This window comes from Mastigoproctus giganteus, chromosome 6 (genome assembly GCF_048544385.1).
Source record: "Mastigoproctus giganteus isolate SK-2022 chromosome 6, ASM4854438v1, whole genome shotgun sequence".
Lineage (NCBI taxonomy): Eukaryota > Metazoa > Arthropoda > Arachnida > Uropygi > Thelyphonidae > Mastigoproctus > Mastigoproctus giganteus.
Window position 1 is genome coordinate 102,368,011 of NC_143580.1, and position 19,053 is coordinate 102,387,063.

General features: G+C 41.7%; 1 protein-coding gene across 1 annotated transcript in view; it reads left to right on the forward strand.

The window, feature by feature from the left end:
- LOC150084481 (protein O-mannosyl-transferase Tmtc3-like) overlaps positions 1-19,053 on the forward strand; it is a 775,447-nt gene that overhangs the window by 442,655 nt on the left and 313,739 nt on the right. The window contains exon 10 of the mRNA XM_090376259.1: positions 8,073-8,221. Within this exon, the coding sequence (XP_090232385.1) occupies positions 8,073-8,221 (149 nt within the window). The remainder of the gene's footprint in view (positions 1-8,072; positions 8,222-19,053) is intronic.

Sequence of the window (19,053 nt, forward strand, 5' to 3'; positions counted from 1 at the left end):
CACAAATACCCTGCACTTGACTTTGGAGGAATGTGTAGCACTCCCCTGCGGCGCATGGATTAGTGAATTGATATTCACTACCCCTTCAGCTGTCACCTTGACTGCTGCATTTATTGGGGACGGTGTTTCCACCAGTGAAACCCTGAACTGTGACATTGACTGCCGCATTGATTGGGGACGGTGTGAAACCTTAAACTGTAAAGTTTAAGGTTTCACTGGTGGAAACACCGTCCCCAATCAATAACGTCCCAATATCATCAAACTGTGTTAGAGAACAATTTTCAATTCAATCATGATTTTAGTGATTCCCCCCCCCTCTGCAATAGACTTACCATGGACAGCTTTTACTTTCGAACAGACTTCACCATGAGCTTCTGCGAAAATGCTAGAAGAAAGTAGCACAGGTTCTCCAAGGCTATCTTTACGCTTGTGCGTCCCCCCCACGTGACAGTGGGGGATTGCCCAAATCAACATCCGTGCGCTATCTGGCTTCAAATTTAGCCAGAAACCTGTGGTTGGCACCAAACTTTGCCATTCCTCAACCTCTATCTAACTGTGCAGCAATAATCTCAGTTATCCGAATATTCCCGATAAACTGATATTTCCAACTAATCTGAGAAAATGGATATACCCAGTACAAATCCCACTGAATTGATTTCTAACGTCAGTGAACGGTCATCGAGCGCTCAACAAACCACTTATAGCACAAAAAGTGACCAACCTGACATTGAAATCCCGGATAATTTTGAGGATGTCCGGCTGACACCGGTATCCAAAAAGAAACACAGAAAACGGGTCGTTCCCCAATCAGACAGTGAAACCCGCTCACAAAGTGAGCCCCAAGAGCCCCAGGGATCCCAAGACAACCGCGAAAAGACGACAAAACAGAAAGAGTCGACTAACATCGACCCAACTCTACCAGATGGCACCGTTAATGACCAGGTATTGGCCGTACGAGTCGAACTAGAAAATAAACTAAAAGAGTCTTCCAGCCGCATTACCTCAATCCTTCGGGGCGAGATTGTTGGTATCTGGGCAAAGCTTGAAACCATCCTGCACAATGTTCACCTTGCTTCTGAGAGGAATGAGGCCAAACTCGAGGCATATATCGAATGTAGGGGCACACAAATGCTACAATGTGCCCCAACTTTTGCTGATGCGCTGAGGGACACAAAGCCAAATACGAGAACGGAACGGCCACCAAAAAGAAAGACACTGCAACACCACACCTGGTAGTTCTCAAGCCGGCCACAGCCAATGAACCACAAACAAGCGAGGAGATTAAGAAGACTGTAATCGCTTCTCTTACTAATGACCTGAGAAACACTAAAATAAAATCGATCCGAAAGACCCAAAATACAGGCATCATCATAGAAACTGACTCTAAGGACGACGCTGATATGATATTAACAAATGCTAAGATACCCACCCTGGGCCTTTTAGCTGAGCCCCCAATGAAAAAGGCACCCTCAATAGTAATTTATGACATCGACAAGGGCCTGGACCCCAACGCCATACGAGATGAATTGTACAGGCGTAACCTCCAACATGCACTCCCAAAAGAGGATCCAGCTAACCTGATAAAGCCAAAGTACCAAACGAAGTCTAGAAGTGGCACTTCCTTCAACTGGGTTGTAGAACTGGCACCAACAGCCTGGCACCAGCAGCCTGGCATATACTGACCCACCACAATCGAATGTGCATAAATTGGGGCTCCCACCGCTAAAAGGAGCATATAGCTGTCCCAAAATGCTTCAGATGCTGTTGTTTCGGTCACACAACCCACACGTGCACCCAGACAGAACAGACCTGCGGTCACTGTGCTGATAAAGTCACAGCTATTAAATCTGCCCGAACAAGGCCAACGAACCAATCTGTGCTAACTGTAAAAGCCAGAATCTACCTCATGCCCACCACTTCGGGATAATAAATGCCCTGTCTACATCAAGGCCAAGAGCATGCTCCAACAAAGAATAAATTATGGGGACACTGTATAAAAAGTATAATAGCAACAAGATAAAATTACTGCAAATAAACGAGCAGCAGGCAAAGGCCGTTGTGGGACAACTCCGACAGAAGGCAGATGAGGAAAACATCGATTCTCTTAATGCATGAACCCTACACTCATTCAAACGAAATGAGGGGATACCCCTTGTCCTTCAAAATTTTCCAGGCTCCTGGTGTGACATCCTGGGCGGCGATCGCTGTGAGGAATCCTCACTTGACTGTGATGCAGATATCTCATCTCTGCTCTCCATGGGCCGTTGCGCCCACATCATCTTCTCTCTGGGCGACTTCTATGCCGTTTCCCTGTACTGCAGGCCGGGAGAGGACATCCTACCTGCAGTCCAGTACCTACAACATGTCTTAACAGAACTGGCGGGTGCAAAGACTGTCATCTGTGCCGACGTAAATTGCCGCTCCGCGCTCTGGCACAGTGAGACCCCAGGGCGTAGAGGTGCTGCAAATGGACAGCTGTTGCAGGAGTTCCTGACCAATAGTGGGCTGGAAGTCATTAATAGGCCCAACAGTCTGCCGACGTTTTCCAGCTCCCTTTGGGAAGCCACGATTGACGTGACTCTCTCCACCAGGTCCTTTGCTAGATTTCTGTCGGATTGGACCGTGCAGGAGGGCTGGTCCACCTCAGACTATCGAGCCATAACTTTCAATATGTACAGATCGATCACTCAGTCCACAATTCTCAGACAGAAGCAACACAGATACGCTTTGAACAAAGCTGACTTCCTGGCTGATACCCTGTTTAAATAAACTCATCAATGGGATATTGCGCCTGCAAACCGAGAATGTGCAAGTTCAGCATCCAGACTCCCATCAGCGCAATGTCACGGACATAATTACGAACGCTGCAAATACAGCAATAAAACGAAAAAATCCCATCCCTAGGGCGGTCCCTTGGTGGTCAGGGGAGCTTCAGGCCCTCAGACGCGAAGTAAGCCAAAAGAGGCGTGCATTCCAACGGGCCAGGCAATCGTGGCCCCCCGGAGAAATTGAATACCTCCGGCAGGAGTACAGAGAGATTCGAAACGCCTACAACGCGATGATCAGTCAGCGTAAAAGACTGTCCTGGGAGCACTTGGTATCAACAGTTGATAACTCTGACCCCTGGGGTGTCATGTTCAAAGTAACAACAAATAAACTGCCAAGAGGTGAAGTTATTCGCTCCACAATCACCCCACAAGGCCACGTGACTTCCACCTGGCAGCATTCAATTTCAAACATACTTGATCACTCTTTCAAACAGCTACCAGATAACAATTCTCCAGAACAACAGCAGCTTTGCCTCTACAATAACAACTATAACTCAACACTCGTGGAAGAGCCTTTCACCGTCGAGGATCTCTCTATGGCCGTTGGGAGACTGAGAAATAACAAGTCACCAGGCCTGGACATGCTCGAGCCCGAAATAATTAAAAAAGTTGCCGAAATCGCTCCTGAAACCCTGCTGAACCTCTTCAACCATTGCCTGCTAAAGGGATGGTTCCCAACTGTTTGGAAAAATGCGTCCTTTCGGCTCATAATCAAAAATCCAACTAAACCGCACGATCGACCTGATTCGTACAGACCTATTGCTCTCCTTTCTGTGCTGAATAAGGTCTTTGAGCAGCTCCTTAGACGGAGACTGGAAAACCACTGCAATACTGCACAGCTACCAGCACGAAATCAATTTGGATTCAAGCCGCGCATATCTACGGTCGATCCGCTGGAGCCCATTACCAATGCTTCCAGGAACTGCACCCAGAAGTACCTCCTCGTCATCTCGATCGATTTGCTGGGGCGTTCAACACCTTATGGTGGCCTGCGTCCTCGGACGGCTGAGACGCGCTGAGCTCCCAGGAAACCTCTACAACTGCATTGCCAGCTATCTCAGTGCTAGGAGCATTGTGGTTCAGGCTCCCTGCTCCAGTGTGCAACGTCGTGTCCACTGAGGTTGCCCTCAGGGCTCTGTCCTGGGCCCTCTTTTCTGGAACTCTTTACTCGACGAGCTTCTCAGTACTGACTTAGGCAATGTCCAGACCTTGACATACGCTGACCTTGATCTCTCCCTGATCCGGCAGGGGACTCCAGGGCTCAACTTGAAGTATCTGCCAACAGAGCTCTTACTACACTGCAAGAGTGGGTCCGGAAAAACCATCTGAGCATCTGATCCTCTAAAACCCAATCCATTCCCCTGAAGGGCTATCTTGATCCGCGGAGGCCGCCTCAAATCAAGATACATGGCACAACCATCAAGCTTGTTACCCAGCTGAAACTCCTTGGCATTATCATCGACAGCAAACTAACACTTCTCCCACATCTCAACTATCTACAGAATAAAATAAGAAATTACATTGCACTGGTTGCCAGGGTGACCCGCCGAGATTGGGGGCTCAAAAACCGCACTCTAGCATTACTCTATAAAGCCATATTCATACCGGCTATCACCTACGGTTCTGGCATATGGTTCACCAAAGCCTCCACTGTGGTAGGACGAAGAAAGTTGAACATCATTCAACGGCCAATTCTCCTTACGATAACCAGAGCATGTTGCACCTCCAGCACGCACGCTCTACAGGTCCTCGCCGGTGTACTGCCCCTAGACCTTGAGGTGGCCCATGTGGGGATGCGGTATCAGCTCAGAAGAGGAAAGTCTACCACCTTTATTGATTTTACCACGGATCCTGCTAACAGCTATTCCAGTGAAAAAAGCAGACTCCTAACCTACTTACAACAGACCTGGCAAGCTAGATGGTCTGAATCCACAAAACGGGCCATCACCCGCAAATTTATACCGGATATATGCAAAGTATATCCCAAATCACTATCCTGGGCTCCCCAGGCCTTCTAACCATGTACCTCCTAACAGGGCATGGTGCGTTTCGCAGCAAACTGAACCTTCTTGGACTTTCCGACAACTCCCTTTGCACCTGTGGTGCCCAGGAGACCTGGGACCACTTGATGCATGACTGCCTACTATATGATGACCTCAGATCTTCTCTCGTCACACAAATTCATTTCATCCCGAGAGACCAGGAGCAACATCTCCTGAAAGACCACCATACCTATACAGCCTTTTCGAACTTTGCTCAGGGCCTCTTCATGAGGCGGAAAACCTACCAGAACCTCGGAATCAGACCCAACCAGACAATGAAACGGCCTAATCAGCCATGTTTCAAGATCACTACTTGCTTCAGCATACTGCAATCCCCGTGAAGACTTTCAACCTGCACAAAAATTGTGCCTTTACAATGCAGCCTCAATATAACCCCGATCTTCCATGACTGCCGCGCCGGCTCCGCCCCCACCAAGTTGACTCACCACTGAAATGACTCCACTATCTGGACGGGACTTCTTTGTCCCAGGATTGACGCTACTCGGATTGACTCTAGCAAATATATCTTCATGCAGCTCACTACTGAAATGACTTCACCACCTGGACGGGACTTGTTTGTCCCAAGATTGCACTACTCGAATTTGACCTTCTCAAACTGGACTCTGCCAACTATGACTTCACGCAGCATTGCTGCCAATGCCACGTGGCGATCCTGAACCCATGCTCCCTTGCACGGCCCTGTTTCTCTCCTGTCCTGGCGGGGAGGAAGTCAAGGTCCCCTTGTCTCCTCCCCGCCGCTCCCTCTTTCCTTCTGGTGAGGCATTGGCCTGCCTCACTGATTTTGGGGTCATCTACTCTATCGACCATATACTTCTGTCTCTCTCCCCCCTCAGCCTTCAGTCTCCCCCCCTCTAGCTTTCCAACTAGCGTTCATCCCATGTCAAAATTATCCTAACCCTACACCCAAAATTCTTAATTACACACTGTATACCATAAAACTCCTTTGGCCTGACCCAACCTCTAGCGCACCTTTTTTTTTTTTTTTTTGGTCCTAGCCACTGAAATCCCAGGAAATTAGGTGGCAGGACCTGCCAGAGTATATTTATAAATACTGGTGTACCTGGCTTGCCTCCACGGGGCTAAGTGTAGGTAACGTTGGGCCTCAGTAGGGGTCCAGCGGCTAAATGGCAAGATGAACAACGGTATACGACACTACATCCAACAATATCCATACACTTTTAAATCTCTGGCCTTTACAGTGTTCTGTAACACACGACAAAGTAGACTACACGGAGATGGGGGGAAACCCCTTGTGCCGTTGGACCCTAAACACACTTTACACTTTACTCCTATGCACATCAACGGTGCGACTTTTATTTCTAGACGAGATCACATCCATTAAGGATTACCCTGATGAAGCTCCGAGAGGTGCCTTATTCTGCGAATTGAGATGATGATATAATAAGGCGTAGTGAGCTTCCTGGCACTGCGATAACCTGTTATATGGCTCAGTCTATTGTAATTAACGTATACATGAATCTGTGGCGGCTTTTATATGGTTTGATATATGAATTATAGAGATTGAGATGTGCGGTTAACCTTTATGATATTGCAGGACATTATATGGCTCCTTGAAATGCGAATGCACCTGAACTATATTGCACTTGTGCGAAACACTACAATTCACAGATCAGTTTGAATAGTCATGAAAACTTCTTAGAATTTAAACAGAGAATTGAAAGACTAACTAGAGTCATCCCAACCTTAATAACAAATGCATATGACATCTTATTTCTGAGTATTGCATTACTAAAATGGGCATGATCACCATAAGAAGTTTCTTAGAATTTAACTTCAATATTAGAGATTAATAACGGACTAAGGGACTGACTAGGGTCATCTCTACCATGACAAATTCTAGAATGTGATATCAGTGATATCTTATCGCTGAGTAATACATTTTTGATCTTGACACAGTCATCACAGAAACTCTCTTTTACTTTATCTGTATGATATGTGAATTATAGAAAACTTATTTAACTTCATTTATTTTAATACTCACTGTTGTCTTATTTTCCGCAAAAAGGAGTCTACTACTCCTATGCACATCAACGGTGCTACTTTTATTTCTAGACAAGGTTACATCAATTAAGGATTACCCTGATAAAGCTGCGAGAGGTGCCTTATTCTGCGGATGGAGATGATGATGTTGTCACTATTATACGTACATGGCAAAGTTTTGAAAGTCTTGACTTGGTCTCCCGATTACAATAAATAACAAAAACCGAATATAATTTACGATAAACATGTCATCACCGTAACCATGTCCTTTAACATGTCCTTTTTCCGCTCGGTGTGGGGGTTGTGGCGTTGTGTCATTATGACACAGTCACCATACTCCCCACACCAGCGGAAAAAGGCTCTGGTTTGAAATAGTAAATTACGAGAGGAACTTTATAGGCTTTTTTCACTATACTATATAGCTGAGTTAGTCGATCTGAGGCGAGGACAGCAAGGTTCTTTCCATCCAGAAACTCGGAACTGCTTCGTCCAGCAAACCTGGTAAATCTGCCGGAGAACCCATACACAGTTTATGGGCATAATACACATGAGTTGATAAGGATCCGATAATCATATAATCCGATAATAAGATGAGAGTGTTGTTGTTGTTTTTTTTTTTTTTTTTTTTTTTTTGTCCTGTATGATAAAATTATTGATTTCACTGTTTATCCAACATGTTTTTGGCAGAAAAGCCGAAATGACGTTTTATCTCAATAATCTGTATTTATCAGGTATGCCCTGGTTGTACGTTATTAAGCAATAAAAAACATCCAGTGAATGGTCAACGTTATGCAGTGGTGACTGTTGCAACTGGTGGTAAAAAGTTTATAATAATGATTATTCCAGGAGAATGAGGGCAAATTCCCATATATATGTATTCATTTTTATTCAGTCAGGACTGAAATTTTTGAGTTGACTTACTATAGGCTGACTGCATAAAAATGGAATATATATGAATTAACTCCATAAACATGGAAATTATATAAATTGACTGCATAAAAAGGAAAAATTGACTGCATGAATTCGATTATTCTGAAGAAATCCTCTTTTTTATAAAACATGACCTTTGTTCAGAATACTCGATTTCTGGTTTCATTTTCGTATTCTATACATGTTCCTATTTTATTAATTTACGACTTCATGTATCAAAAATAAATCTGTATTCTTATGTTGTTTATAGAGCATATCAATGGCTGTGTTTCCCTTCGTGCCAGCGTCCAACTTATTTTTCCCGGTAGGTTTCGTGGTAGCAGAGAGAGTCCTATACACACCTAGTATGGGTTACTGTATCCTGGTTGCATACGGATGGCAACTTCTCTGTGATCGAATGTAAGTTTAATGATGATTCTTAGTAGTATATCATATAAGAAATCTGAATATACAATACATTATCAAGACTATGGGGTCACCAAGATAAATTCATAGAAGTGACCAAAACATGCAATGCACTAAAGGCGAAAATTGGTAATATTTCGCCTATAGTACAAATACAGCAAAAGTTTGCCTATTTAGCAAACTCTGTACCAAATTTTGTTACGGAGGTAGTTTTGGTACATGTAACGGCATGCAATGGACAGTGATTTTGCACATTTCCTGAAATTACTAATTTTCCACATTTTCAATCTTTATTAATTTGAATAAATAATCTAAAACAAGGTGATTTTTAAAGTAATTGTTTCAACTTTCTACAGCGAAATTTAAGACATTTCCCAGAATTGAATCATGTCCTTTGATTTAAATATCCGGCAATGGACAAAAGAAGGAAGGTGGACAAAGTGGCATAGTGTTTGATGTCAAGCGCCACCGCTTCTTCCTACCTCTGCACCATTGTACTCTTGTGAAAAAATACAGAAACATTGTAAAAGCCAGAAAAGAAGTGTAATGTCTGGTTCAAGTAAAAAAAAAAAAAAAATTAAAATTAAAACAAGTGTATGGAGATAGAGCAGGGAAAGTAAATAAGCAAAAAAGGACAGATCGTAGTGAAGTTAGCCGCCCGAAGAGGGGAACACATTTACAACTTTGGTAACGCATTCCGGAGACAATACATGCCACTTTGCATCGTGAGCCCACGCCTTCGACAGCCAGTTGCGTGGAGTCCACTCAGTGATGTTTAGATTTCTGTATCGGGTCGGGTACTCGTTAAAATCAGCGGGTAACCCTTAATGCGACTGGGGTCAGGACTTCAGTAATTTTTTCATCCGAAAGAAGGGTGCGGTTTCAGTTTTTGAATGTAAATAATTTATTACATTAATAATAAAATTTTTATATATCAACTCATAAAATAACTGTTTTTTTTTAGGTTTTTCTAAGTTGAATAGATTTAAATTTTTGAATGTTTATTGCTGAATTATCAGGTGTGTACCAAATTTTTATTGTGCGATTTGAATTACACACACAACACTAATGATATCCTTTTAAACTGCGCACATTTGCCTAAATGGTGCAATTCGGTTTTCTGAGTTTAAAACGTTTTTTTTTTTAACCTCTCTCTCTCTCTCTCTCTCTCTCTCTCTCTCTATTGCGTTGTCAAAAGAGAGAAAATACACGTGCTTTTTCGGTTTCTCTTTCTCTGAATATGAACTTATCATTGTTGTTATTTATATGTACACTGGTGTTCAAAGAAAGTGCATCACCTCTTAAAATTGTAATTGTCATAATGTAAGTATATGGCGATATTTCTTAAAGATTGCATCAGATAAGATTGACACGAGTAGGTGATGACGTAATATTGCATCATTGTTACTATATAAGCACGCTCTGCAAGAGTTGCGATGGCAATTATGGCCGCCGTTAAGTGTGGACGCACGTTTTCCGCGCTCCTGAATTTTGATCATGAATTTATCTGCAAATTCTTAATGCATGAATAATCATCGCTGATAATCAGATCAAGAGTACTGTTCCCTTTTGTTGCCCCTCGAACATGTTAGTGTAGAAAACAGTTATCTAATAAATCCACAAAAGTCTTGCTTGTGTGCGAGTGACCAACCCAGAAATTACAGTCGATATCAGGAAAGTTAAAATCCCCCATTATAAGACATTCTGATTTACTGGCCCACTCTTTATCTCTGCACAATTGCTCATCATACTCATCAGATTCATTAGGCCTATAACACACACCTACGCTCATTGTTTTTACTTTCCCAGTGTCACACCAAACAGACTGCATATTGCATTGTCCACCAACATCAATTGGATGCACTTCCTTAGATTTTATGTGTTTCTTAACTAACAGCATAATCCCTCCTCCCTTTCTGTCTTATCTGTTCTTTCTGTACACATTGTACTCCCCAAATTCGAATTCTGCACTGCTTATGTGACACCACGTCTGTGATGTCCCAACTATATTTGCTCTTTTCTTCTTTTGATTATAATAATAGGTGGAACAGGACCAGGGTATGTCTGCCAGGGGCAAACGTTGATATCATCTTTTAAGGGCACAAAAGGTGATATTGTTGTACACGTTGACATAACTAATGACATTAAGAGTAAGAGATCTGTAGATTTACTCAAGTACAGGTCAATGTTGAAAAAAAAGCAAATCAGATTGGACCACCTTTCACTTATTGCAAGGAAATATGAGATGATAAGCTGATGTGCTGAATGGGTACTTCGGATTAATCTTTGGCAAATGAATTTTGAACACAATCTCAAAATTTGTAGATAACACAAGACCCAAACTGATAAGTCAAATAAGTTGAAAATTTGAAACACAATACCCAACTTATAGGTCAGATAATTTGAATGTTTCACGCATGTAAAATAATAATCCAAAAATAATCCATAATCTAAATTGAAGAGTTCAATCAAAAATGGCGGAGGAAGAAGGATTTTGGGATAATGATAAAGTCAGGGGCTTATAGGGGAACTGGCATTCTGTGTGTTATCAGACACTTAGTCTAAAACACTAATGGATCCAACATTTTTCTATTTTAGAAGATTTAGGAGAAGTCCTGTAGGTCTGCCTCCCTAAACTTTACTTATCTCTTTTCTTATCTTTTTATATCTTATCTTATCTCTTATCTCTATATTCCTCTGGCCATTTCGTCGCCGGACCTCCGCCAAGACCCGACGTTGTCTCACTTTCGCTCCGTGGAGGTAGACCATGTACCCAGCATTTTAAGTTCAATCTGGCAGGTCCTAACACCTAGTTTCCTGAGATCACAGTGGTCAGGACCTAAAAAAAAAAAAAAAACGCACGTGCGCAGTTTAAATTCGATTTCATGGGGATGGCGCTGAGCATGAAAAGAGGTCGAATATTTGGCGAAAACGTTTTGGTTACGAATAAATTTTGACGTGTGGGGTGGTGTACGCTAAGTTGCAGTTAAAAAAGGGGGGGGGAGAGACTGAAGACGGGAGGAGAAAGATAGGAAGAAACTGGGGTAAATACGGGTCTCCTGATGTCCAGTGTTCCCAGAAGTAGTATTGAACTTGTCTTTGTTGGGGATCCTGTCAGATTATTTTGGCTAGTCCATTGTTGCAGGGCAGCAAGCGCCTGGTTTGCGGTGATTTCTAGTTGAGCTCTAGAGTCCTCGGCGAGCATCAGGACAAGGTCGCCCGCGTAGGAATGTGTCTTAGCATTCCCAATAGAATACCAAATTATGATATTAGGGTCCCCTGTAATTGATTACATCTACCTATATTTATTTTGTTTGTAAATTGCGTGTGTTCTCTGGTCGAATTTCCTGTTTGCTGGACGAAAAACCCCAGTTTTGGGGGTAAACCTTGCTATCTACACCTAAGATCGACTAACTCAGTCACAGAGGGGAAAAGAGCCCACAGAAGTTCCTCACGTCATCGACGTGATTCGAACCCAGGCCTTTTCCTCCCGATGTGCTGAGGACGTTGACGATACCACTGTACTACGCACGCAGACTCCCAATAGAATATTACATCTGATCTTAGCCAAAAGGCCGAGAAGCGATCCCAATAGAATAAAAAAAAAAAAAAAAAACTATTATATTTAGGGCACCCGATCGATTAAATTCATCTGCCGTGCTCTGTGTCTTATGTCTGTTAATTGTTTTTTTTTTTTTTTTGCTGGAAGAAAAACACCAAGTTTCTGGGGGAAAACATTGCTGTCTATGCCTGAGACCAATAACTCAGTCACGGAGTGAAAAAAGTCCATTAAAGTTCCTCGCGTCATCGACGGGATCCCAATAGAATAATAAACAAAAAAACTATTATATTTAGGCCACCTGAATAATTAAATTCATTTGCCTTGCTGTGTCTTGTGTCTCTTAATTGCATGTTCTATGGTCGATTTGTCTGTTTGCTGGACGAAAATCCCCAGTTTCTGGAAAAATACCTTGCTTTCTACGTCTGAGACCTACTAAATCAGCCACCGGGTGAAAAAAGCCCATTCCTCGCGTCATCTACGGGATTCGAACCCGTGCTTTTTCCACCCGGTGTGGGGAGGACGGTGACGATACCAATGTGCTACATGCGCAGACTGCCAATAGAATATTTAATTTTTATTATTATTTTAGAGTTGCCCGTAATTGAATATATTAACCCGTATTTGTCTCTGTAAATTGCATGTGTTCTCTGGTTGATTTTCCTGTATTGCTGTACGAAAAAACGCCAGTTTCTGGGGAGAAAATCCTTGCTATCTACGCCTGAGACCGACTAACTCAGTCCCAATAGAATAACTATTATTATATTTAGGCCACCCGAATAATTAAATTAATTTGCCGTGCTGTGTCTTATGCCTGTTAATTGCGCTTTTTCTATGGTCGATTTTTCTGTTTGCTGGACGAAAAAACCCCAGTTTCTGGGAAAAAAACCTTGCTATCTACGCCTCAGACCGACTAAGTCAGCTACGGTTTGAAAATTCTCACTAAAATTCCTCGTGTCATCGACCGGATTCGAACTCGGGCCTTTTCCACTCGGTGTGAGGACGGTGACGATACCACTGTGCTACTCGCGTAGACTCCCAATAGAATAGAAAAAAAAAAATCCAGGAATTTCGAAAGGAGAATTTTTCTGCAAGAGTGTGCACTGAGTCATAACAGGGTGTGTCGAATTTTGCATCGCCGATTACTGTTCCCCTACCATATACAGCGTGTTCAAGGTCTCAGCAATACAGACTTTCCTACCAGAGTGAACTGCCAGTGGATGCAACAGCAGTGTATAGGGAACCCCCAATTTTTAAACAATATTTTGTTCACTGACGAAGCTGGGTTTACTAGTGATGGTATTTTAATTTTCATAACTGCCATGTTTCGTCCGACGAAAATTCTAATGCAATTCACGAGTCACAACATCAGAAATGTTTCTCGTTGAATGTTTTGGCAGGACTACAAGCAGACCGTCTAAGTGGACCACACTTTCTGCCAAACAGTCTAACAGGAGAGCTGTACCTTCAGTTCCTGCAGAATGTTATTCCAGCCTCCTTGATGATGATAATGTTTCACTTCCGCAACGCCAGAACATGTGGTTTATGCATGATGGTGCACTGGCACATTTTGCTCGAGTTGTGACTCGGTATCTAACTAGAAGGTATGGTCAACGGTGGATAGATAGAGGTGGGCCTGTAATGTGGCCTCCAATATCATCAGAGTTAAATCCTATGGATTTTTGTATTTGGAGTCATGTAAAAAGCTTGGTGTACACTTCTGATATTAACACCGTTGCGGAATTGCATCGTCAGGTTGAAGGAACCTTTCAGCAAATCAGAAATGACTCAGGAATACCTGAGAGTGTTCCCAACTCAATGCAGAGATGACTACAAAGCTGCGTACGGATGCAAGCACAGCATTGTGAACACTTTTTGTAATGTCCTATAACATGTAACATCTGTAAAATCTTGTGGTGTTGAAATCAAAAATTAAAAAGGTATTCTTAAAAATGTAATCTTATGTTTAATAAAACCATCCTTAGCAAAATATTCACAGCTTTTTGCTAAACTAGCGCTCCCATTGTCAATGGCGGATCTTAACAGAAAATGTGCATTATCTAAAAACGGTTAATTTGCGCCGCAATGTTCACTGGGACTTTTTTGCATATTTAATATGTACTTTTCACCTGTCTGCGCGGTAGCACAGTGGTATCGTAACCGTCCTCCCCACACCGGTTGGAAAAGGCCCGAGTTCGAATCCTGTCGATAACGCGAGGAACTTTAATGTGCTTTTTTCACTCCGTGGCTGAGTTAGTCAGTCTCAGGCGTAGATAGCAAAGTTTTCCCCCCAGAAACTGGAGTTTTTCGTCCAGCAAAACACACAAATCGACCATAAAACACACGCAATTTATGACACAAATACAGGTTAATGTATTCAATTACGGGCAACCCTAAAATAATAATTTAATTTAATAATATTGTTTCTAACACAGTGTGGGTACACAGTGGTATCGTTACCGCCCTTCCCCCACTGGGTGGAAAACACCCGGGTTCGAATCTCGTCGATGACGAGGAGAAGAAGAAGAAGAAGACGAAGAAGAAGAAATCTTTATTGTAGAGTAACGATACAGTAATGTCCTCGCCACAGCCAGGAGACTTGGGGCTTGACAATTTTATAGGGTGATATAAAAATGTGTACTTTATATAACAAAATGATAACATACCATGAAATTAACTTAAAAACGTGGCATTAACCATTCTATAGATATGAGTAGATACGTAGTTCTGAGGCAGACAGTTCACCAAGGTATGTACACATTGATATGTACAAGGCACATATTTCAGAATATTCACAGAAGTCAGAACATTTCACATGCGTGCATTAAGTTGTTCGGTATACGGTTTCGCATTTTCTTGTGAAACAGTTCGTCGGTGTATCTGCGATGTGCCAGTCTGCGCCTGATACAGATAGCAGGTGGAGATATCGGTTTGAGTCGACATCAGGGGCTAAACAAAAGCGGAACAAGTTTAGAAGGCGCTTCCGTAGCCAGGTGGGAAGGAGCAGCAGTGCGTAACACACGCTTCTTGATTAGACCGGGGTTCGAGCCCGTCACCACCAAATACGGAGGATGCGGAAAAGATCAGGGAATGACCACCGCATATCCCGGAGCAATATGGCCTTAGTTGCTAATGCTCCTAAAAAAAAAAAAAATAAATAAAATAACAAATAACAAGTTTAGTGGGCTCTTTTCCACTCCGTGGCTGAGTTAGTTGGTCTCAGGCATAGATTGCAAGGTTTTCTTCCCCTAGAAACAATTTTTTTTTTCGTTCAGCAAAACAGACAAATCGACCAGAGAACACACAATTTACAAACAAATAAATATATGGGTAGATGTTATCATTTACGGGAGACCCTAACATCAGAATTTTTTTATTATTATTCTTTCTAACACCCTTTCGTCAACATCATTTGTTATGCTTCTGGGTCTACCTGCTCGTAATTCATATGCGAAGCGCCCATGTTCTCTAAGGCGTTGATGTAACCTGACGAATGCGCGACTGTTGGGCTACCTTCGGTGGGGAAATGCTTCTTGGTACAAACGTGCAGCCTGGAGTGCCCTGCCGTTGGCTTTACCATACATTAAGTGCGTGTCCGCATACAGTTCGTTGCTGTAACCTATTTCCATGTTGACTATCTTTTGACAAGTACTAGCATGTCTGCTACGTCTCAGAGCATTGAGAGAGAGGATAGGGAGAGAATGAGCATAACGTACCCGAAACAAAGAAGTCAGTGGTGGATCCCAACTCTGTACAGTTCACCTGGTTAGTGATGGATCCCAACTCTGTACAGTTCACCTTGTTAGTGATGGATCCCAACTAGAAATGTACAATATCTCGAAAACGATTCACTTAATGACCATTGTTTACTAGACTTTTTTTGCATATTGTAGTTTGCACGGTCACGTTTATAAATTATTGACCATCACTTTTGAAACACCCTGTATGTTATTATTCTTTATGCGGATTCCTTCCACAAATTGCGGCGAAGCCTTTCTTCTTAGTTGAACTCTGTCGTATATCTCTTTCAATACTGTCTTCTCTTCGGGAACAGTTCTCTGTTAATACTGAAGGAAATTACCATAGCAGTAATGGAACCCAGGGCACTATCTGATTGGCTTATTACTCAGCTTCCAGATTAATTCTAGCACAGGAACATGCCCGCCGGACTATACAATGGACTGGACCCCGAAATGAAACCAGAACTCCCACCGCAAGCCTGCAACCCCTTCGAACAAAAACCACAACCCCCTTTTTTAACGCGGAAATCCTATTTATTTCTATGTCATTTACTTATCCCCACCTATCTGATTTAAAATTGAATCAATCACGATGTTTTTCATTCAACTCACCCTTTTTCCCTTGTGCGGGAAAAACAATGTTTTTCCCAGAGGGATTAAAATATTGAAATCTTTATTGCAATAATAATAATAATAATAATAGTAATACAATGGATACATTGCAATAAGCCCTTCACGGCCACAAGGCCAGGGGTTGTTCTGATGGTTTTAATTTTAAACCTTCTGTACCTGCCATACAACTGTTTACCACATTTCTTATGTGCCCTATCAGGTCTCCTCTGAGTAATGGAAATATTTCCGTAATTTATGTTTTCTTTATTCCTTAAGTGCTTTACTTCCCTACACACTATAATTATTGAGAAAAATAAATATATTTGTAACGCTTTGTCTTTATGGTTTCGTGACGTTTTCAAGTTTTCGTTACATTTATATTGTGTATAACAATCGATACAATGATTAACCATACAATGGCCCTAGATCCCATAACAGATAATGGGTATAAAAATGCGTGAATAATACATTTGATGTGTGGAGAGTTACCCCACGCAGTCATAGTAATTCTGATGATTTTGCTAGTCAGAATTTTAACTTTCCGTAAAGCATATTTCGCATGCCCAATAAAGGTAATCATCCAAATATAAACGAAGGTATTTATAAGATATTTTCGTTTTGATTGAGTCCCATCTTATAGTAGGAGATCTGTTAATATTTAAGTGTCCCTTTAATAACATCTGCTTAGTCTTGCCAATAGATATTTTTAATTTGTGTATTCTACACCAGGAATTTAAATCGTCAAGAAACTCATCAGTTCTGTATTCCTACTCCAACCTGGAGGCACCAGAAATCAAAACAGCCAGGTCATCGGCATAAGGATCTTAAGGATGTTGTCACGATCCATAGCGACTCAACCATCAAGGACCACGTTCCAGAACACAGAATCAAGAACGGGCCCATGAGGGTAGCCTCTAGTAACGGATCTAGAGACCACACTAGATCTAGAAACCAAAACGGATCTAGAGACCGAACGGATCTAGAAACCAAAAGTGGCAGAAATAGACCGACCTCAGAAGTAAGCCGTTATAAGGTGGTAAATAGGAGAAGAAATCCCGGCCTCCTGGAACCTCGACAGGACACTCTGCCACCATACGGTGTCAAAGGAACCTTTGAAGCCCACGAAGAGGCCGAGGACATATTTAGAAGTAGAAGAATCAACAGAATCCAAAACCAAACAAATAGCATCTACAGTAGATTTTCTACGAGTGAAACGGAACTGTGTATTTGCATGTAGATTTTTAGAATGATAATAATTTTGAAACCGAGAAACAATTTACTTTTCCTACAACTTATCAATAATTGGGAGCAGAGAAATTGGTCTAAAAGAAGATGGATTAAAATTGTACAACATCAATAATTCTGTGCAGAATACACCCTCACTTGGGGAATCCCTCAGGGAAGTGTCTTATCAGCTTTGCTGTTCGCTGCCGTCCTGGAATCCTTTCTAGCGCAGAATCGTAATTTTATTTTTTATGCTGATGATATAAAGTATTTTATTGTCTCTAACGAAAGAGCTCTTGTGCCCGACGTCAATATCCACGCCAACGCCAAGCTTCACGAACTGCACTTATACTTAGATAAAATAGGTTAATGACTAATCTCTCACAAGAGAGAACAACTAACAATAACTAATAAGATAAAAAATCAAATTGAATTATCTATTAATGGAGAAAAGGTGAAGAAAGTCAGCTCATACACCGACCTAGGAGTGACGTGCGACGATGGCCTCAGCTGCCAAAGGCGTTTTCAGCACAACAGATCAAAAACTCTTGCTGCCATATGGGATGTAAGGCAGGAGTTAAGTGGGATTTGAAACCAGAAACTACTGACCCATTATATCCAAAGATTTATCGCTCCTGTATCCCTATATGCTTCGACATTTTGGTCCTCTGCCCCAAATACTTGTATTAGGAAATTTCTCAGCCTGGAATACTGGCTACTTTGGCTAAATAGAATTGCTGAGAAACCCTTCACAATTTCAAAATCCATACTGTATGCAAACTTGAACGTGGATTCAGATGTTCAACCTACTTAAATAAAAACTAACTATTCTTTTTAGGCCACCCGAAAAATTAAATTCATCTGCCGTGCAGTGTGTCTTATGGCTGTTAATTGCGTGTTCTATGGTCGATTTGTCTGTTTTGCTGGACGAAAAACCCCAGTTTCGGGGGAATAAAGCCTTGCTATCTACTCCTGAAACCGACTAACTCAGCCATGGAGTGAAAAAAAGCCCATTAAAATTCTTCGCGTCACAAACGGGATTCGAACCCGGGCCAGTTTCCACTCGGTGTACGCAGGACGGTGATGATACCACTGTGCTACCGGCGCAGACGCTACCCTCCATAACATGTGCACTCTAGCAAAACTTCTGACTGGGAGTTTAGATTCTCCTCAAATTGAAAATCTTATATATATATATATATATATATATATATATATATATATATATATATATATATATATATATATATATATATAGAAAATTATTTTAATGTTATGTGCAAATCTTTAATTTAATTTAATTTAATATTATTGATATTTCATTTTATCTCTATTCAAATTCAAATCCATTTTCTTTATTTACTTAATTTTAATTTTTTATTCATAATTATATATATATATATATATATATATATACAAAGGGTACTAGGAAAGTTTTGCAATATGACGCAACAATGAATCACAAGAAGCTGCTTGTTGCTGCATGTTGAGACATGTTCATACGTGCATAGTAGCCGCCGCGCCAAGTCGATGGGCTCAGTTATTCATTAGTAGTGAGAGTGTAAAGTGCTTGCGATGGCATCGTGGTCACGAAATGGGATAAGGACAGTTTTGCCGTATAATTTCGTGTGGTTTAACCATAGACCAGTGCTTAGAAGAAATGACTCTTGCACTAGATGATGATCTGCAAG